This window comes from Falco peregrinus, chromosome 6 (assembly GCF_023634155.1).
Source record: "Falco peregrinus isolate bFalPer1 chromosome 6, bFalPer1.pri, whole genome shotgun sequence".
Lineage (NCBI taxonomy): Eukaryota > Metazoa > Chordata > Aves > Falconiformes > Falconidae > Falco > Falco peregrinus.
The window spans coordinates 57163315-57184931 of NC_073726.1; the positions used below are offsets into that span (position 1 = coordinate 57163315).

Below are 21617 nucleotides of genomic sequence, written 5' to 3' on the forward strand. Positions count from 1 at the left end.
GAGAAAAATGCGATGCAGAGACCAAGCTAAGGGTCCCATAAAGCGTGTTGGGTGTGTGAGACTGTCCAAAGGAGCCTGCAAAGGTCAGAGGGATGCTGCTGCTTGCACAGAGGCCTGTGGGCCAGGATGTGGGGAGAGCCTGCTTTGAGTAACCAAGCCATAGTAGCTGAATGAGTGTGAAATGTTGGTCCCTGAGTTTTTCAAAAGCAAAAACTATTTAGAAATGGGATTTGCTGGTATTCAGTGTTAAGACTAGATGCCTACAGGAAAAAGGGTTATTGTGAGGGTGGAAGATAGATTTGTCTCTAGGTAGGACATGGACTTGGAAGTCCCATAAAATTGGCTTATGCCTCAGGATTAGAGGGGGGGGAAAAAAAGTGGGGATTGCTAGCTCTGGTTTCCATTAGAAGCTGTTCCCAGACAGTGTTTGTTTCCTAGCAGCGTCCTGGAGGAACATGGGGTCACTCCAGTGCTACTTCAGGCTGTCCTGTGCAACTGTCCCACCTCAAAAGCACTGCTGTTGTCAGGAGTATTTTAATTTGAGCTTCATCAGTCTGACAAGGCAGTGGTGGTGCAGAGCTCTGTCTGCACGGAGCAGTTCTGAGTGCATCTGTGAACAGTGAAACCCTGTAGTGGTAGTAATGGGATGGGGCTCCTTGCAGGCAAACACAAAACATTTTCTTTAATGGAAAGCTAAAGTATCTGGCCTGGCAGAGGTCGGTTAAACCCCACCAAGTGTAAGTTCCAGTGTGCTGCCTTCATGTCCCATGCAGCATCAGAATGAGCGAAGACTGGCTGCCTGCCTGCAGCCTCAGTAAAACCTAAAGCTGGCAAGGTCATTGCTGGGCAAATGAACAGGCTGTCAGAGCCGGGGGGGGAGGCTGGGGAAGGGGCAGGTACCGCACCTTGCCCTCCCCACAGTCACCCAGGCCACCAGCAGGGAGGTGTTGCTGCCCATGTGGTTGGCCAGGCAGGGGTGGGGGCTCCTGGCCGGGGAAGATGGGGGGATGTTGGGGGGGGGGTGTCAGGCAGGGGGAGCCCAGCAGGCTGGACAGTGGCCAGAGTTGGGGTGGGGGTGGCTGCGGTGGTTCCAGTCAGCTGCGCGTGGGGTTGCTGCTGAGATGCGGAGTGGCCAGCAGTGGGGCAGAGGAGGTTGTAGCTCAGGTAGAGGTGGTCAACATTCTCTAGACCCCTGCAAGCACCTGGCCAGAGCTGCTCCACCCCACTGCCCCTTAGGCAGAGGGCAGCGATATCCAGCAGGTCTGGGAGGAAGCAGGCCTCCAGCACGCGGTGCTGCAAGGTCGTCTTAGTGGTGGCACGGGGACAGCGGTGCGCAGTAAGCACAGGCTGGCACTGGGGCAGTGGGTGCAGCACTGCTGGGCAGCCGGGGAGTAGCTCTGGGGGCACGAGGGCCGGTCACGCTGGTGGCATGCAGCAGGGGTAGGGTCAGACCGCCAGACAGAGCATGAGCGCTGGCCAGAGTGTGGCTGTAACGTGAAACGGGCACCTGGCCCTGGCCCTCCCCGAGGCCAGCCGTGACCCTGCAAACAGGTCCTGGTGCTCCGGTGCAGGCAGCGAGCTCCTCAGCGTGACCCCTGCCAGCCCGAGGCAGATTCACCCTCTCTAGACCCAGCTCCCCGCACAGCAGAGGGGAGACGAGTGTGGGAGCCGGTGCCTCTGGGCTGCTGATTGCATGGGTGCGGGGGGGCCGTCACCCTGTGCCACGGGAGCAACGAGCACCCGGGAGGCTGCAGGGACAGAGGAGCCCAAGGCAGTGGCCGGGGAGGCTCATAGACCCCAGCCAGCATGTCCATTGCCCACAGGTGGCACTGGGATGGGATGGGATGTTCCTGACAGTTGAGATTGCAGAATAGAAGGGCTTGAAGGGGTGAGAGACATCAAATCTCCCAAGTTTTTGTTACGCTGCAAATCTGCTCTTGTTCCCTGGGAGAGCAAAATGCAGAGCCAAAAAAGGGAAACTGTTGTTGGGAACAAATATGAAGGCCTCCATGTCCTTCTGCAAGCAAATGTTTCATACAGGCACTGCTACCCCTGGCCTCTTCAAAACAAGCAGAGAAGCAAAATGAGAAGGACAGCGAGCTGTAAAGGTGGCACAGCCCCTTTTGCTCAGGCTTACTGCCACCGTTGCGATTTTGGCTGGATGTCACCTTTCTGCCCTGTGCCTCCATAGCTCCTGTGACTTACAGAGCCAGGGAAGGAAAGACGGAGCCCAGGAAACGGTGAGTGCAAATCCCACATGGGCTCTGGCCGGGCTGGTGCTGTGACACGCCAGGCTTTGGCTCTCCAGTGCCGGTGCTCCCAGCCCCCTGCAAGGCGAGGGGGAGGCGATGTCTGGGTCACTGCCCTCTCTCCAGGGGTGGCTTACCCTTCCTTCCCCCCCCCGCCCCTTCTCCTCCTCCTGCGTTTCTGGCTCTGTGCTGCTGGGAAAGCAACACAACGGGGCCCATTCAGCTCTTGCTTCTGCAAGGAGAGCAAACACCGGCGCAGGAGCTCGGCAGCCGCTGGACAGGGTGGGGGGGGGCCGCTTTCCTCTCTCTCTTTGCTGCTTCTTGAGGTCCAGGTACCCCAGCCCACAGGTGTGTGACCCCCCAGATGCGTGGGAGGGGGTGGTGGGATGATGCCCAGCACATGGCAGTGCCCAGGCTCAGGGTGGGGTGGGGGCTGAGCTGGGGACATTGTGTTGGTGGCACTCACTGGTGGCTTTGCAGGAGTGAGGGGTTACCCCAGTGCGTGTGGGGGCTGAGGCAGGGCTGGCCGTAGTGGCAGCAGGAGGGCAGACTGGGGGCATGGGACCCCGGGTGGTGATGAGCTATGGTGGGCATGGGAATGGGCACCGTGGTGGCTCTGTGGGTTTGAGCCTTGCAGCCCCCACTGGTGCTGCTCCCCAGAGCTTACGGGGAGGTGTATCGGCCATGTCTGCAGCCTCACCAGCCCCTCTGTGCTTGCCGCAGCCGTGGCCCCTCTCTGGCACCTCCGCCCCAGGGGCTCACTCCTGCCTGGCCAAAATCAACCTGTCCTTCCTGCTGCTAAACTGTGGAGATCTAGTAAAAAAAAAACAACAAACTACTTTGAATAGCTTGTTAGGGGGAAGTAAGGAGCGTGCAGGATGGGAGGCAGGAGGTGGTGGAGATGGGACATTTCCAATTGAATGAAAGGTGGCAGCTCGGGAAGCCAGCATGATTACATCCCCTGGGTGGCTATACTTGCTCACCTTACAAAAAAACATGCCTCGATTGTAGGAGGAATATTGAGATCTTGTACAGATCACGACGATTTTATGCTTGTGGTATACAAAGAAGAAAAGGGGGGGGGGTGGGGGTATGTGTGTCTGTGTCTGTCTGCTCCAACACAGTTCCCCACGAATGACCCCATGCTCCTGCCAAGCCCCTTGTAGGTGCTCCCAAATGTCCCTCAGGGAGTTTAGTTAACCCAGGTAAAAGCTGTTTCCAAGTGGACACCTGCTACCTGTAATATTCACTTTTAATTCTAAATGAGCAAGAGATGGTGAGAACTGCCCCGCTAGGTTCCAGCATCGCCCCCCAGCACCCCGTGCCAGTAGGTGATGCTGCCAGGGGACACATGGGAGCCTGGCCCCTCTCCTGGACTCATTGCTCTCTCTCCCTGGCCGCAGGTGCCCTCTGCCATGAGGCTGTCCTGGGGGCTCCTCCTGCTGCTGGCAGCTCTGGCACTGGAGTGGATGGCTGCTGCCTGCTGCCCTGCACCCTGTGTCTGTGACAACCTCCACGCCCACGTCCTCTGCCTCAACGGGAGCCTGACGACCATCCCCACCACCATCCCACAGGTGGGCAAGGGGACGGGCAGGGGACAGGGGAAGGAGGCGGAGATGGCAACCCTAGGGTAACTCGGTGTTTTGTGTGACTGACAGCTCACCAAAAAACTAAACCTTCGAGGCAACAGTTTCATGGTCATCCCAGCAGGAGCCTTCCTTGCCACTCCGTACCTCACACACTTGGATCTGCAGCGTTGCAAGGTGGAGAGGCTGGAGGAAGGAGCTTTCCGGGGGCTGGGGAGGCTGGTCTACCTGAACCTGGCCTCCAACGGCATAGCAGTCCTCTACCAGGAATCCCTGGATGGACTGTCCTCACTCCAGCAGCTCATCCTGGAGGGGAACCGCATCGAGGAGATCCAGCCAGGTGCTTTTGGCCATCTAGGGTCCCTCATCGTCCTTGACCTCAGGGCAAATGCCTTGGTCTATCTCCCGGACATGGTCTTCCAGGGTCTGCAGGTCCTCAGATGGCTCCGGCTGTCCCACAACACCCTCCATGTGCTGGGCAGCGAGGCCTTTGCGGCCCTGCCCGCCCTGCGCAGGCTGAGCCTGGACCACAATGAGCTGCAGGCACTGCCTGGAGAGGCCCTGGCCAGGCTGGATGGGGCTACCTGGCTGGACCTGGGCCACAATCCCATCACCTATGTGGCCGAGGAGGCCCTGGCCATGGCCTCCCTGCAGCACCTCTTCCTGGACCATGCCTCCCTCCAGGACGTGGCACCTGACGCCTTTGCCCGCAGCCCCCAGCTGCGCACGCTGGACCTCCGTGAAAACCAGCTGCAGGGGCTGCCACCCCTGGCTGGGGCTGGGGGGCTGGTGAGGCTCAGCCTGGCTGGGAACCCCCTGCTCTGTTCCTGCCTCCTGCGCCCCTTCCGTGACTGGCTGGCGAGGTCACGGGTGCAGGTGGAGGGGGCCTGTGCCGCACCCCCTGCACTCCGCGGCCGGCCCCTCGACTCCCTGAGGCCCCCCGAGATGAGATGCGGCCGCCCCCAGCCGCCCCCCCAGCTCTGCCGTGCCACTGGGGCAGCCCAGGGCAGCCGGCAGCGGGCAGTGCCCCCAGGGGTGCACCTGCTCCCCCGAGTTCCATCACGGGTCCTGTGAGAACAGGGACCTGCAGGAGATCCCCCGGGGCTTCCCCAGGGACACCCGCCTCCTCGACCTGCGCCGAAACGCCTTCGGGATGGTGCCACCGGGCGCCTTCCCTGGCCTGAAGGAGCTGGTGTCCCTCCACCTGCAGAGCTGTGGCATCGAGGCACTGCACCCTGGGGCACTGCGGGGGCTGCAGAGCTTGGTCTACCTCTACCTTGCCAACAACCGCCTCTCCACCTTGGTGGCCACTGCCTTCGAGGGGGCCCCGCGACTTGCCTACCTTGACCTGGACCACAATGCCTTCACCAGCCTGCCCGCGGGCGCCTTCCAGCTCCTACCCAACCTCATCTCCCTCCACCTGCAGCACAATGCCATTGGGGAGCTGGCAGAGGGTGACCTGACTGGGGCAGGGGGCCTGCGCTGGCTCTACCTTGCTGGGAACGCCATCAGACACATCGCCCCCGCTGCCCTGGCTCCCACCAAGGTGCTGGAGAAGCTGCACCTGGAAGGAAACCACCTGGTAGAGGTGCCTACAGCAGCCCTGCGGGGCTTGCCCGCCCTGAGCGAGCTGAAGCTGTCCCAAAACCCCATCAAGCAGCTGGGGGATGGCGTCTTCCTGCCGGTGGCCTCCAGCCTGCAGCATCTCTACCTGGACAACATGGGCCTGGAGCAGGTGCGTGTGGTTGGGAATCTCCAAGGGGCAGAGGCACTGCAGGGCACAGCCACAGGTCCCATTTTGGGCTGGTGGCCCCTATAGGGGCATCCAAGCAGATGTCCCCAAACTCCAGAGGCTTCAGGAGATACTCCGTAGCCTGGCTGGGATGAGAGGCTTCTTCAGGCTTGGCTGGAGCATTGCCTTCCTCCAACTTTGCACCCAGCTCCCCTGGGACAGGTTTACTCCCTCCAGTCCTTAAAGATGCCCAGTTTCAGTGGGGTCCAGACAGTCCTCCAAACCACCTCCTTTCTCCAGCCTTGGCCAGATTTCTCCTCCTTTTATTATTATGGGCTGTCCTGCAGGACTTTCCACTGATATTACCCTGAGCATCTGCATCCTTTCAAGAAAGTGGTATTAGCAGTGCTCTCGTAAGGACTGTGTCTTAACAGTGTCCAGGGATCACTCTCAAGGCCTTCTGCAGGTCACCTTCTTTCTAAGAAGATCAAACAGGGTCCAGCGAGTCCCAGAATGTGACTGAAACGAAGTTAATTAACAGTCCCTGCCGTTTAAAACGGGTCTTTCACAGGGTTGCCAGGTTCAGGACAGGCTCTCAGCCCCCCAGGCTGATAGCAGTGCAGGGACAGAGATTTTCTCCCATCGGGACCCCCACCCCGACTCACTCTGCCTTCATTGCAGATTTCCCCCGGTGCCTTTGCTGGCCTTGGTCCCAAGATCAGAAGCCTCTACCTGGAGGGCAACAAAATGAGCAACATCCCTGACATGCGCAACTTCACGGGACTGGAGATCCTCAACTTGAGGAATGTGCCTTTCCACTGCGACTGCCAGCTCCTTCCCCTGCGCAGGTGAGTGCTGCAAGGTGGGGGTACAGTGCCAGGGGACAGCTGGACCCTGCCACACCGGAGGCACAAGCCCGTGGCACGCTGGCCGTTATAGGTCTTCTCCCATGGTGGTGAGGTGGAGCATGCTCCTGTGTCAGGGGTGGAAGTAGCCTGGGCTTTCCTGGCGTAGGGAAAGCAGCCACAAGCTGGGGTGGGCAGATATTCAGGGGTCACCCAGGTGAGACCCTGAGCAACCTGGCCTGGCTTTGAGGTGACTCACGCCCACCCACAGACATGGAGTTTCACTTCTCCCTTTGTTCTGTCCTGTTCCTTTCCCTGATCTCCTGCCGCATTTCCAGGTGGATCGACAAACTCAACCTCCGTGTAGGGGCCACCTGTGGGTCCCCTGCAGAAGCCCAGGGGCTGAAGGTGAAGTTTTCCACCACTTTCCAAACCTGCCCTGGCTGGGGCCAAGGCAAGGCTGGGGGAGCCAGTCCTGACAAGGCTGCAAGCAAGCCCAGCAAGAAAAAGAGATCGGGAAAATCACCAGCCAGAGGCTTCAGGAAGAGCAGAGCTTAGGAAATGTACGTGGGACACAACAGGGCCATACCTGCAGTCTGGTGAGAGCAATTTTTCTAGACTTGTCCCCACCACAGCGACATGGATATTGCATGAGGTGCAAAGGAGAGAGCCTGGTGCCACCGAAGCAATGCCAATTTGCCAAAGAGGCAGGGTTTGTTTTTGCAGGACACAAAGGAATGTTACCCTGGAAAGAACCGGTGCAAAAAGCTTCCGTAGTGTTTGCAGCAGGCTTTGATGACTCAAACAACAAAGCCAAATGCTTGCTTTTTCTTCCCAAGGCTCCTTCCAGCCATGTGGAAAAGCTGGAATCCACATTTGGTTTTGTTTTTAAGAGCGCTGTGCTTTTACACCTTCAGAAACCATTGAAGAACCCTGAGCAGGACTGCAAACAGCACCAGTGCAGCAACATCATGCACTGGCTCAAATCTTAGAGCAGCAGTGAAAACACTGCCTGAATTCCTAGCAGCTCTTCAGAATTAAAACATGAGCAGATCAAAACCTTTCTAATTTCCTGCAAAATGTGATCAGTGGTCCGATCGGTGGAATGGGATCACAGATCCCCTAAGTGATCCCATATCATAAGCGGTGTGCTCAACCTGTTCCCCTATTCCCTATTTTAAAGTCAGAAGTTTGTTGAAATTGAGAAGGATTTAAAAGATAAACACTTCTAGCCGTTAAACTACCATGCAGGGCATGGAACATTTGTGCTGCTTTTTACAGCAAAAAGGCATTTGGAAATTATCATCCCATAAAGACAGGTGGCCCTACAAGCCCCAGCGTTTGACAAGGCTGGGAAAAGGTGGCAGTCCAAGAGAGAGGGGGAAAAAAAAAAAAAAAAAAAAAAAAGAGAAATGTGATGACTTTGCCACGAAACTGAGAACCTCCCACGTTAAGGTATCTGTGACAAGCTGGTGGGAGGCAGAGCTGCCAGGACAGGCAAGCAGCCACGGGCCGGTGGGCAGGGAAGCTGTTACACGCCTTCGATAAAAATCACCCCCCACCCCCACCACGCTCACCCCATCGCAGCTTCCCAAGGAGCCCAGGGCCCTCCCAGGAGGGCAGTTAGGGCCGGGCAGAGATGGCACTGCTCTCGGGCCTAGTTTGACACAGACGCTCCACACTTTTTCCACTTGTGTTTCATTGCTCCCCCATGGTCCTTTCTTCCCTCTCTGGCTAAAGGCTGTTTGCCTTTAGACGGGAAAAAAAGAGGAAGACTGTGTTAATTACTCAGAGTCTCTACCCTGTGTTTCCTAGACAGACAGCTTGCCAGCAGTTGTTTTTTTTTTTTGTCTTAAACCACCGTGCAAAGCAGGAACTATTTTGGCACCACGAGCTCTCCCCTGTGAAGCTTGAGGGGAGCATGGCCAAGGCAGTGTCCTGGGCAGCCAACATTTCCCTGTGGGTTTGACAAGGCACTTGCCCTACGGCTGGCTGGGCCCCACCGTGGCACTGCCAGGCAGGGCACTTCCTCACCCGCAGAAAGTTCACAGGAACCTCCTACAGGAGATTTAAAATGTGTTTTTCATCACTGTTGTCATACTGACCTTTCTGATTTCTATGCTGAAGTTTGACGGCCAGTCTGGGGAAAGACAGGAATGTTAGAGTTTTTCTCTAAAATGAGAAACAGCATCCCCTGCCTTAAGTTAGCTAATGTGCTCTTGTGATCTTCAGCCCTTATGCAGAACTGGCAAGTAGACAGTGGCGAGTGCACAGAAAAACCCTATTGCATGCGTCAAAAATAAACCCCAAACCCAAACCACCCCAAAACATAGTTATACCTACCCACTTCTTAAAGGCCTCTTCTCCCATCTTGGCTAACCCTGGTATTTTGGTGACCTGCAAAGCAATACACAAAGCCTCTGGCCTCTTCCTCAAATTCAAGTTTAATTCACAGGGCTTTAGGGTACAGATTGTAGATCAAATTTACAGTAGGAATGCTAAAAAATTAAAAATTCTAACTGTGCACCATGGCCTCTGCAATTCTAGGTTCAAAAGCAAGAAACGATGACTTAAAAAGGTCTCTTGCTCTCTCAGGAGGCATCATCATCCCTTTTTGGTTTTTTTTCCACCTCTTTCCACTCTTCCTGTCCTGACTTGCAGGGCCTAGACCAGCGAGCACAGCCTGTGTCCTACGGGGGCAGCTGATTTCCTGACACATGTGACCTGCACACATCATCTCAGACTGCAGCTCACCACCTCCAGCCACAGCCATGAACCCAAACTGCCCCTCTGTGCTTTGGCAGCCTCGTTCCCTGTTGGGAGCTCTTGCCCAGAAAGGTGCCTTCAAAGCCAGGACACACAACCCCAGCAGCCACCTTGGTCACGATCCTCAGCACGCCTGCGGCCTTTCTGGAGTCTGTTTCCCAGGGTTTCAAATTACAAGTCTAGGGTAAATTTTCTTGCACACCAGGCAAGCAGAGATGCAATGTTGCAGGGTGGTCAGCCTCAAAAGGGAAGGCTCTTCTACTCTTCTGCTTCCCTTTGCCAGGACCTTCTGCAAAGAGCCACGAGGTGAAGCGCAGGCTGCAGTGGGCAGCTGGGGGATACTTCGGGATCAGTCTGTGACCTCCTGCTTTATGCTGCTGACCGGAACAGGAAGCTCTGTGGCTCCAAACTCTGCCACTGAGGGGTCGATCGTTTCTTCTTTTACCTGCACAGCAATGACTAGCAAGAGAGAGAGGAAAAAATAAGTAAAATCAACCTGTGCTGCCTCGCTCTTCCTGCAGCCCCCCAGAACCAGCTTTGCTCATGCAGGTATTCAAATACCCCAGGTTTCCTGCCCACTTCTTGCAGGTCCTTTACCACAGGCAGACCTGTCTTGCTGGCACAAATCTATCCGTGCAGCAATCAGGACGGGACCGAACTCTGGCAGCTGCCTGCTCCCAAGAACAACTTCTCCTAGGGCCAAGGGAGGAAAAGCTAGTGTGGTCTATTCTCTACCTGTGTGGGTTCACACGGCAAATTAAACCGATATGAGCAACAGGGACCTTCATGAGGCTCCATCCCCATGTGCACAAAGCACCTTACACACCCTCCTACTCAACACCCACCAGAGTTGGAAGGTGACCCAACTGCCAGATGCTCTTCTGGTCACCACGTCTCTTGATGCTCACCACAACACGCTGTGTTCATGTGCTGTGACAGCCCTTATGGGGACTGGGATGTGACGGCACACCTCTGACATATCCACTCGGCCTCTCCTCCTTAACTGACCTCACACAACCAGACTGCTCAGCAGGGCTGCCAGGCCCTCAGCAGGCATCAGCAGTATCAAGGTATCTGCCAAAATATGACACCAGTACTGGTGCCGCCAAACCTTCTCAGGGGAAGCAGGCAAAGGGTTTTTTCCACTCTGTCCGTCTCTGGAGGAGCAGGGAAGGCCATTTGTCACAGTACAGCCTTTCCCTGCCCGGGGGCACCTGTGACTTAATAGCCAAGAGGCAGCACAGGCCTCAGGAGGACCGGTGGCGTGCAGGGCGTACGGGAGAGTCGCAGGTGGCTGCTGGGTAGAGGAGCTTCCTTACTCTCATCAGGTGCTGGCTCTGGCAAAGCTTTGCTGGCAGCTTTTGCTTCTCGTTTCGTCTTTGTGGCAGGAGGCTTCTTGACAGTCTGCTTGATGTTGCGGGTTTTGGCAGGTAACTTTTTTCCTTAATGGAAGAGATAAAAGAGCATGGGGAAAAGTGTGTTTCTTTTCCCTTGGAAAATCAGCAACCCTGCTCCACTGAGAAACCACAGGCCAGGGACCAGCACAACTGACCAGCAAGCTACATGGTCATTAGCTGCCAACTGGTTACTTGACAGAAATGGCCTACTGGAGAAAAACTCTACAGTCATCTCAAAATATGCTCCTCCATGTTCTCCTTCATTAAAGGCAAGGCACTTCAGCGTGTGCTTAACTTCCAGGGAGCAGGTCCTGTTGGAATCAGTCTGGAGTCAGCTTTGCTTACCTGTCTGGGTCTAGTCCTAGGCAATGGGCATGCTGGCTGCAAGGCATGCACATTGCAGCATTAACGTTTTCATTTTCAGCTGACGTTTTCATTTAGCTTGAACGTCTTTATATTCTTTAGATGTCCTTTCCTCTCCACCCCCCAGGAAGGAATTTCTTGCCTGTCTACATACGACTTGCCACAGCTACTGCAACAATGACGACAACAATGACAAGATGAAACAATAACACAGTCCAGCCCCGCTACTGGCCTCTTTGGCCATCTTAAGGCCTTCTTTCCCTCAGCACAAAGCAGGCAGGGTTGCTCTCCAGCTACCCTCCAGCTGCAGCAAACAGTCTCCCTCCGACCATGGACACAGTAGGGAAAGCAGCACAACCTCACGCCTGGAAGCAAGCGCCATCTATACCTCGGCCAACAGAGAACAGACTGCAAAACAGATCCTTCCCACACACACAGCTCTCTGCTCTTTTAGGCAACAGGGCAGTTAAGAAGGATGAAGCTGTGTTGTCAAACCCACAGCTGATTGAGGGCATCCACAGCAAGACAAGGCCTCTCTCTCCTGCTCTGACAGGACATGGACAGAGTTCCTCTAACTGGGCCCAGCCTGCGAGCGAGCGGGAGGGCACTAACCAAACATCACTCACTCTTCTTTCCATAGGGTTTCTTCTTCTTCTTGGGCACCTCCTTGGCCTTCACTGGAGTTGTGGGCTCTGTCATGGAGACGAGAGGGAAACGAAAGCCAAGTCCCATAACCAGTAGGTAACTGGGATGAAGTGACATAACCGAGAAACAAGATACACCCGTCCCCCCGAGCCAACGCCCTCTTCCCAAGACAACCAGCTGAGGGGAAAGCAAGGCTCTAGCCCAGTTGCTGTCTGTGCTTCCAGGCGAGGGCCCAGGGCGGCAGGCTGGGGCAGCACAGGGGAGAGAGGCCCAGAAGAGGTTTGGCAGGGGCAGTAAAGAAACAAGATTCCTACTTGGGACAAGAAGGAAAATATCTGCAAAGGTGAGGCAGTGGCCTCCCTGTGACAAGGGAAGGAATAAACTCTCGAAAGGGATGCTCTTACCTTTTACAGACAGAGTCAGAGAATTGATGAGAAAGGGGAGCAGGGGCCGAGCTCCCCCTGCTACCTGGCTGAGGCTGTAGGTACACTAAGTAAAAGGGAGCTGTGCAGGGATCAGACCACCTGAACTCTACCCGACTTCATCAGGAGCAATTCTCTGTTGGTGTGCAGGTGGGGGAACAGAGGGAAAACAGAGCCAACCTCAAATCTCAGGCTGACTTCTCCCCACCAGAGACTCCTCCCTCTGCCAGCTGCCAGAATGCGTGGCAGCAGAGGAAGACTTACGGTAGCCAGTGCAAATCAAGGAGACAATTTTCTTCTCCCTACAAGGCCCCCAAAAAGGAGGAGCCACTCACAGAGCAGGAAGAAGGAAACCTCTGCCTCTAGCATTAGAAACCGTAGTAAAATCTTCACTCACCTGGAACAACAGGTGGTTGAAGCTGGTAGCCTGTCAGCTCGCACCACCCCACAGGATAAATGTCTGGAGACTCGCAGTCCACCCACTGGTCATACTCATTGTCCCAGCCATCAAAATGAATGCTAAGGAGACGGTGGACTACACGCTTCACTGTGGCCACGCAGATGAGCCGGGGCTCCATCAGGTCCACTGCTTCCACCTTCATGCCTGCCTTGAAGCCATGGTTTGGGCAGTCCTGGGTGCAGAGAAAAATGAGAAAAGAAAACCCAAGGCCATTGCACTCAGTCCAAACACACATCTGGCCACCAGCACCCTAGAACAGGCTCGCCTACAGCTTAAAGCAAGCAGAGAGAGAACAAGCCCAGTCGCACAACAGGACGAAACAGTCGCGTACCAGAAAGGGGCACGCATGAACAGACCCAAGGCCAGCTGTGTCCTTAGTGAATCTTAGCCCAGCTTTTAGAAACAAGCTCCTGACCTAGGAGGAGCAGCAGGCAGAAGTTAAGGGACACCTGATCAAACTCATTAGCCTGAAATAACCCTCGGAAATCAGAAAGACCAGCACAGGCCCCAGGTGCTGCAGCAGTTTTGCTGATGCAAAACAGACCCCCTTCACCCACATGCCAGCCACATGTCCACAGGCAATAAGCCATGTAGAACCCACCAGGAGTCTGCAGCTCCAGCGAACACTAAAGAATCACAGGTCACACTCAGAAGGACCAAGATATCATTACACAAAGGCATGATACTGCTCATCCAACCAGCCAAACACAGCCTTTATGTGGTAAGTATATACTCCTGTGCATTGGGCTCTCCTTAGAAACGCTGACTGGCAGCAAAGAGCAGCCCAGTAGAGACACTGGATGTTGTCTGTCCTGACTTCAGGAAGGGTTTTGACACTGTCTCCCATAAGATCCTCACAGAGAAGCTGATGGAAGTGTAGGCTGGATGAGGGGACAGTGTTCAATATTTTCATTAATCATCTGGATGACATGGCAGTGTTGTGTCAAACTCAGCAAGTTTGCTGGTGATGCAAAACTGGGAGACTGAGATACTAGACAGTTGTGCTTCCATCCAGAGGGACCTTATGAAGCTGGAGAAATAGTCTGATAGGAACCTCATGAAGTTCAACAAAAGGAAATGTAAAGTCCTGCACCTGGCAAGGAAGCCCAGCCACCAGCACATGCTGGGGGCCAAGTGGCTGGAAACCAGCTTGGCAGAAAAGGACCTAGGGGTCCTGGTGGACACCAAGTTGAACATGAGCCAGCAATATACCCGTGGGACAAAGAAGGCTTATGGTAACCTGGGCTGCGTTAGGAGGAATCTTCCCAACAGATCAAGGGAGGTGATCCTTCCCCTCTACTCAGCACTGATGAGGCCACACTTGGAGCACTGTGTCCACTTCTGGGCTTCCCGGTACAAGAGAGACACGTACATATTAAAGAGAGTCCAGCAAAGGGCCACAAGGATGATGAGGGGACTAGAGCATCTTTCACACGAGGAAAGGCTAAGAGAGCTGGGACTGTTCAGCCTGGAGAAGGGAAGGCTCAGGGGGGATCTTATTCATACGTACAAATGCCTGAAGGGAGGGTGCAAAGATGGAGCCAGTCTCCTCTTAGTGGTGCCAGTGACAGGACCAGAGGCAGTGGGCACAAACTGAAACACAGGAGGTTCCCCCTGAACATCAGGAACCACTGTTTTTTACTGTGAAGGCAACTGAGCACTGGCACAGGCTGCCCAGGGAGGTTGTACATCTCCACCCATGGAGATATTCAAAAGCTGTTTGCACATGGTCCTGGGCAACCTGCTACAGGTGACCCTGCTAGAGCAGGGGTGTTGGACAAGATGATGTCCAGAGGTCCCTTCCACCTCAACCTTTCTGTGACAGACAGAGCTCTTGTGCTCCTCCTCGCTGCCTGCAAGCATCCCTACACATCCCCTCCTGGCAGCACTCACTGTGTTGAAGAGCCGTGCAGGAACAGGTCTTGACTTAGTCTTTTCCAGGTAACTCTCCCAGCTGAAGGTCTTTGCATCTTGCCCTGCAGCAGGAAGGAATGGTAAGAGGGGAAAAAAAGACAGTCATTGCACAGACCAGCCGGGGGAATCATAAAATCACAGACTCATTCAGTTTGGAAAAGACCTTTGAGATCATCAAGTCCAACTGTTAACCCAGGACTGCCAAGTCCACCACTATATCATGTCCCTGAGCACCACATCCATGTATTTTTTAAATGCCTCCAGGGATGGTGATTCCACCACCTCCCTAGGCAGCCTGTTTCAATGTTTGACCACCCTTTCCATGAAGAAGTTTTTCCTAATATCAAATCTAAACCTCCCCTGGCATAACTTCAGGACATTTGCTCTTGTTCTCTCGCTTGTTATATGGGAGAAGAGACCTACCCCCACCTGCCTACAACTTCCTTTCAGGGAGCTGTAGCGAGCAATAAGATCCCTCCTGAGGCTCCTCCAGACTAAACCCCAGTTCACTCAGCCACTACTTGCAAGACTTGTTCTGTGGACCCTTCACCAGCTTTGCTGCCATCCTCTAAACACACTCCAGCACCTCTATATCAGTCTTGAAGTGAGGGGCCCAAAACTGAACACAGGATTCAAGGTGTGGCCTCACCAGTGCCGAGTACAGGGGGACAATCACTTCCCTTGTCCTGCTGGCCACACCGCTTTGGATGCGAGCCAGGATGCTGTTGGTCTTCTTGGCCACCTGGGCACACTGCTGCCTCACGTTTAACTGGCTGTCAACCAACACCCCCAGGTCCTTTTCCTCCAGGCAGTTTTCCACCTACTCTTCCCTAAGCCTGTAGCACTGTGTGGGGTTGTTGTAACTGAAGTGCAGGACACGGCACTTCGCTTTGTTGAACCTTGTACAACTGGCCTTGGCCCGTCGGTCCAGCCTGTCCAGATCCCTACACAGAGCCTTCCTTGCCTCAAGCAGATCAACACTCCCCGCAGCCTGGTGTCATGTGCAGACTTACTGAGGGTGCACTCAATCCCCTTGTCCAGATCATCAATAAAGATATTAAACAGAGTTGGCCCCAATATTGGGCTCTGGGGAATCCCACTTGTGACTGGCCACCAGCTGGACATAACTCCATTTGCTACCACTCTTTAGGCTCGGCTGTTCAGTCAGCTTTTAACCCAGCAGAGAGTACACCCATCCAAGCCATGAACAGCCAGTTTCTCCAGGAGAAAACTGTGAGAAATGGTGTCAAAGGCTTTACTACAGTCCAAGAAGACAACATCCACAGTCCTTCCCTCACCCACTAGTAGGTCATCTTGTTGTAGGCTGCAATCAGGTTCATCGAGAAGGCCCTGTCCTTCATAAACCCATGCTGGCTGGGCCTGACCACCTGGTTGTCCCGTACATGCCACGTGGTGGCACTCAAGATGACCTGCTCCATAACCTTCCCTGGCACCGAGGTAAGGCTGACAGGCCTGTAGCTCCCTGGATCCTCCTTCCAGCCCTTCTTGTAGATGGGCGTCACGCTGGCTAACCTCTACTCTTCTGAGACCTCTCCAGTTTGCCAGGACTGTTGATAAATGATGGAGTGGCTTGGTGAGCTCTTCTGCCAGCTCCCTCAGTACTCTCAGGGAAAAAGCAGAATAGGCAGGAAGGAGGTATAGCAACTGCTTGTAAAGCAGTTTCATAAACCAGCAAGTACAGCCTGATCTTGGACATAAATCTAGTGCGCAGATTCCATGGCAGCCCAGCACTCCCCTCCAGTGGGCAAATACAGAAAAGGGCAAGCTGCAACTGAACATCCACCTCGGTCATAACCCAGACCACCGAGAAAGGTGAGGAGAAGCAGCAGGCAGGAAATACATTCAAAACACACCACTAAGCCCAATCTTTCTCCCATTAACAGGAACATCAAAGGAAGACAGAGTAGTGCTGCACAAAAGTGCTGCAACACAGAAATTCGGAGCAGACCTATTCAGAGCAGGGAAATCAGCCAGATGAGGCAGTAAACACACTCCTAGGGTGACTACCTCTCAGGATTTTGCAGAAATATTGGTCTCAGATTCATTTATACAAGAAAAACAGAGGTGACTCCTGCCACTTAAGTACTGATTCATGCAGCAATGGCTCTGCTTATCCTTTCCCACCATCTTTGTCCTTTATACCTTCAATTCTGCTCAGCTTCAGGATTGTACACCTCTCTCACTGATCCACCAAGACCTAACAACCCAACCACCATTAACACTCTCTGGAGATGGTTACTTCCTTCCACAAAGTACCAAGACTTGGTATATGGGTTCCCTGAACTAGCCCTATCTCCCTGAAAAGCAGCCAGATTGGATTAATCAAACCATAAGATCCCAAACTTGATTCCTCTCAGAAAAGCACCACCCAGCAGATTCTGCATGCAGGTTTGTACCACAGGGCAGAGTCCAAATCTCACCTTTTGGAGGGGTCAGATCGATGCTGTTCTTCTGGCAGAAGTTGACAGGGAAGATGGCGTGTGAGGAGGCATGATAGCAGAACCAGTCAGAGCCATCAGCAGATGTGGCTCCATCAATGCTGATCATGAGATACCCATCCAAGAGGACCTGAGATGGGAGTGAAGGGCATAAGCGTAGACCTTTGCTTGCTCTAAAGCCTCTCCACTCAAAGGATCCCCCCCGATGAATCACAATTGCCACTAGACAGTAAAATGCAATGTTATATATATGTTCCAGGGCAGGCAGTAGCTTCTCCTGATACGTTAGTCAACACAAGCTAATCCCCAAATCAGCAATTTCTGCAGGACCGGGCCAAACACTAATAACCTTGTGAAAAGGACTCAGCCATAAATGGTCAGAGCTCTGTTCTCCCTCAGAAAGAATTTATTGGCAGCCAGAGACCCTCTACACCACCCAGGTCATGAATTTGTTACTGGACAGAAGGAAAGGGCACCACCTTCAGATTTGCCACTTCCTACAACAGAGGTCCTCAAACTACGGCCCGTGGGCTGGATACGGCCCCCCCAGGGTCCTCAATCCGGCCCCCTGTATTTACAGCCCCCTCCAGCCCCCTCCCCTGCCAGGGGTTGGGCGGGGAACCGAGCAGCCGCAGATGACTGCCTGCCACTGCATCCGCGCGCAGGCCCCCTGATTAAAAAGTTTGAGGACTCCTGTCCTACAGCAACATGACTTGTCCCACCCTGTCGCTCACTGGTATTTGGTGCCTACCAAATGTGATAGGCATGTCTGCCCTAACCTCTTCACATTTCCAAGCAATGGCTGAAGGGAACATTTTACAGACTCAAAGAGCTTTCCTAGCACCCCTCTGTCAAACCCCAAGTGTCAAAGTCCTCTGCCTGGGTTCTACAAGGGTAAACAGCTTCTTGAGGGAGCAGGAAAAGCCCAAGTCCCTGCTATCCTTTAAGACATGCAACACACCCCACTGAGGAAACCTGGCCAAACAATTTACTTCCCAGCACAAGCACAGGAGTAGAGCTCACTACCACCTCATCAGGAGACTGCAGGATACATGTCCATCTCCAGTTTCCAACATCAGTGAATGCTGTCCATGATTCCCCACAGAGAGGTCACACACAACCATTCCCCTCTCCTTTCTCTCCTCAAGGCAGCACTACAGAGCCCTCTCTTTACGCACTCCAAGAACTGCAGAACAGATCTTCCCTACTGCATGCCCAAGGGTGAATGAAGGGTGGCTGCCAGTCACACACAGTGGACAGTTAGCTTGCAGACCAAGCATGCTCATCTTCATGCTGTCCACAAAGGCACATGTAGACAACTGGTGGTCTCATCAGCTTCTCAGACCTCTGAAGTAATGCCCCAATTCCCTCCACACACCAGCTTCCTACCTCTCTTGACAGTCCTTTCCTCTCCCTCATGCAAAATCCTACCTGGTCTTACTCCCAAAGGCCCGAGGAGAAGCTGGGTTATCTCAGGTAAGCACAGTAAGACCCCCTTAGGCCCATTGAACTTACCTTGCAAACAGTAGCCACACAAATGTTGCCCAGATTCAGGGGGTCAATGGCCTCCAGTTTCATGCCTTCCTCAAACCACCCACCTTCAGCATAGACAGCTCGTACCTAAGGGAGACTCTGATATACCATGTGCTGTCAGAGGTATGGGACAGTCCCATCCTGACAGCAAACGCACCAAGTGCAAACAGGATTAGAGCATTTTTATTTAGCTCAACCCAAGTTGGGAGCGGAAAGAAGAAATGTTACAAGAAATACAAAGAGGAAGCCAAACCAATCTGTGTTTGTGTCAGCAACCTCCTGCCTGGGCTCTGGTCAGTCAACAGAGCCAGGCCTAGCACTCAGCTGTTGCTCCACAGCAAAGCAAGACTCCTCATCTCAGTCCTTACCAGTATGATCCAGCTCCTTGTCAGAACTGGTCTCAGCCATACAATTGCCTTTCCTCTCCAACTCAGAGCTCCATGCAATTGCTTGCCCCTCAGTCGAGTCCCTCAATTTGTCATGTCTTTTAGTTCTTCCATCTTTCTATTTTGACCTGCCCCTACCCAACCACAGCCTAGAGACCCCAAACACCTTACTGCCCTATAGCTGTAAGAGACAAATGTGCCACCCTCAACAACCCACACAGCAGCGTATATACCCAAGGAAGGAAGTGGTACCAGTCCTTCCTTTGCTGTGGCCAACACAGAAATACAGACTCGTCCTACCTTCTTAAACAGATAGGGGACAGCATCACAGTAAATCTTCCGGAAGGTGGGATGATTTGCCATGTCACTGCGTTTTTCCTCTGTCAGGAATGGAGCAAACAAGAGAGATAAGAAAGCCGCAGCAACTGCAGTAAGAAAACACACTGGTTATTAATTCCCCGGTGAAAGCTCAGCTGCTATAAAAGACCTAGATCAGAGACCATGAGAAGAGTAACAAAAAGAACAGGTCAGTCCCTCTACATCTTCTCATAACATGGGCTGTGAGGCAGGGCTTGCTCAAAAGCAGATGGCTGAGCTTCCTGAGCAGTAGTGATAACACCTCTACCTGCAGCTGTAATCACCAGGGAGAGGCAGCAAGGGAGTCACAACCAAAAGGATCAGCAGGGCTCGAGTCTTGGTTTTTTATGCCAGCCTAAGCAGATCAAAAATTCCTCTCTCTATAGTCCAGAAAACACAATCTGACAGCATCCAGTCTCACAGAAACCAGCATGAATTTCCTCAAGAAGACTATAAACATCTGTGATGCTGCAAACTCTGCATTCTCACACTGGGGGATAGACTACCTGCTTCAGGTAAGAAACCCTACAGTCCCACTGCCCTGACCTGTAGCAGCGCATTGCTGGGCTTTGTGTGATCCTAGCCCCTGCGTGAGATCGAGGGAGAAAAGCAGCAGACACACAACTATGCAGACTTTATCTGTCAGGTCCTGAGACAACTGCCTGGCTCCCAGCAAGTCAAGACTGGTGTCAACAGTAGAGTCCAGGCAGTTCATAGCAAATCAGAAGATGCTTGTGGTGGCCTGATCCCTACCTGTTTTCTTCATGCTGTGGCCCACTCTCCGTGACCAGCCCACAGGATGGATAAGGGGACTCCACATGTGGCACCAGAAGTCATCATCACTGTCGCCATCCTCATAGAGGAGTCTCAGTCTGCCCCCAATCACCGTGTCCACCACCGCCATGCGTGTCCGGGACACATGGTTCTTATCCACCACCTCCACCCGCATGCCCTGCCGGAACGGGTACTTCATGCTCTCTGCCATCTGCCAACAACCAACAGAGAAGGTGAGATCTGTTGTCTTCTCCAAACACTTCAGAGAACAGCTTTCCCCACAGACACGTTGGCCAACATCCTGCACTGCTCAAAGCTGACCCGGGAGACACCTCTGGGAACGGATGCATGGGAATGGGTTCATCAGGGGGACAGGGAGCTGCCAGACCCACACACGACAGCACACCTGGGCACAGGCACCCTAAGCCTCCCCTGTCCCATGGCCCTGTAACAGCTACCCCCACCCTGGGCCAGCAGCTGTGCTCAGCCTCAGCATCTTGTGTGAATGTTCCAAGTGTGAGAAACAGGTGTCACTTCTGTTCACCACAAACTGACTGAGGAATTGTGTGCTTTTTTCAGTCTTGAAAGAGACCATAAGGGTTTCAAGGCTGGAAGCAGTTAGAAGTGTAGCTTTCCAAAGGGCAACAGGATTTTCAGTTGACTTTATCATTTTCAGCTTTTCACTCTGATCAGAGGTTGAGCACATGCATCTCCAATCGCAGAGCTACTCTGCAGACTGACCCAAAGGCACAGGCACAGAAAAAGCATCACTGGCTGCTTTCTAACTGATTTTTTTGAGACCTTCACTTTGCTGATACAGCCTAGCGCTACTCATCTGCAAACACCCAAAGGTGTTTATAGAACACCCGATATTTTGGCACTGTGATCCCAGAATGCTGTGCAGCAACTAGGAGGCACAGCTCAAAACAGACTGGGACACCCAAACCAGGCTACATCTGAATCCAGAAGAAATTTTAAGGTAAGGTATTCCCCTTCCACCTCCTGTTCATGGGGTGGGAGTGGAGAAAGGTACTGACAAAATCTGTCTCCCTCTACCACTGTCCTTCCATGGTGTGAGCTCTCAGCTACAAGCTGTGACTCCAGACCAAGCAGCTATGAACATCCTGCTAACTTCCCAAGAAGCAACAAGGGAAACGTAACAACTACATCAAGGTTTCCAGCTCAGTGTCACCGGTTACCCTGCACATACGAAAACCCATCATCTGCCTTCCCGCCTGCTGTCTCTGGGACCGTCTGTCTTATCTGTGGTTTCCAAAGCTGCCAGTCACAAAAAAGCCTCTTCTCCCCGACAAGGTCTAACCTCAGTGCAGGCTACACAGAATGACTACAAGAGCTATAAAGCTGCTAGAGCCACGGCACACCTGCCTCCATGCACTTCAAGGGAGCCTGCACCCCTTTCATTGCCTGCTGGCTGCTGTACTACCGACACTGAAGGCAGAGGTTTTTGACTCTTGGAGCCATTCCCTGACACTGAAACGGCAAGGCCAGGCCAGGCTGCAGTTGCATTGGCCTCTCTTCAGTAAAAAGGCAAACCTCATGCCTAGCATTTTCCAGCAGACTACATGACAACAGCTTTTAAAGCCCATCTATGACCCGAAGGAGAAATGGTTGTGCTGACAGGGCATGGAGGCTGTGCCACTAAGCACAACATCATGACAGGTGTCTTAGGAGCCCGAGGAAGCAGTCACTGCCCCTGCCTTGCCCAGGT

The 21617-nt window shown here is 53.5% G+C and overlaps 2 protein-coding genes across 5 annotated transcripts in view; one reads left to right on the plus strand and one right to left on the minus strand.

The window, feature by feature from the left end:
- The first annotated feature begins 2496 nt into the window (after positions 1-2496).
- Positions 2497-7461, plus strand: CHADL (chondroadherin like). The gene is given in 6 exon segments (XM_027786738.2): positions 2497-2597; positions 3653-3823; positions 3908-4809; positions 4811-5570; positions 6249-6415; positions 6751-7461. Coding segments are annotated over 5 exon segments (2208 nt in total). The 5' UTR covers positions 2497-2597; positions 3653-3664; the 3' UTR covers positions 6971-7461.
- A 1377-nt stretch (positions 7462-8838) lies between these two features.
- The window catches only part of L3MBTL2 (L3MBTL histone methyl-lysine binding protein 2), a 28459-nt gene continuing 15680 nt past the window's right edge, over positions 8839-21617 (minus strand). For 3 of the 4 annotated variants that reach the window (XM_013299129.3, XM_055808258.1, XM_055808257.1), the window contains 9 exons: positions 19868-20099; positions 19058-19137; positions 18354-18458; positions 16821-16968; positions 14359-14441; positions 12403-12637; positions 11565-11630; positions 10498-10620; positions 8839-9637 (listed from right to left, as the gene is read on the minus strand). In XM_013299129.3, coding sequence (XP_013154583.1) covers positions 9528-9637; positions 10498-10620; positions 11565-11630; positions 12403-12637; positions 14359-14441; positions 16821-16968; positions 18354-18458; positions 19058-19137; positions 19868-20099 — 1182 coding nt within the window. In that variant the 3' untranslated portion in view covers positions 8839-9527. The remainder of the gene's footprint in view (positions 9638-10497; positions 10621-11564; positions 11631-12402; positions 12638-14358; positions 14442-16820; positions 16969-18353; positions 18459-19057; positions 19138-19867; positions 20100-21617) is intronic. The other variant, XM_055808259.1, reaches the window with a different exon arrangement.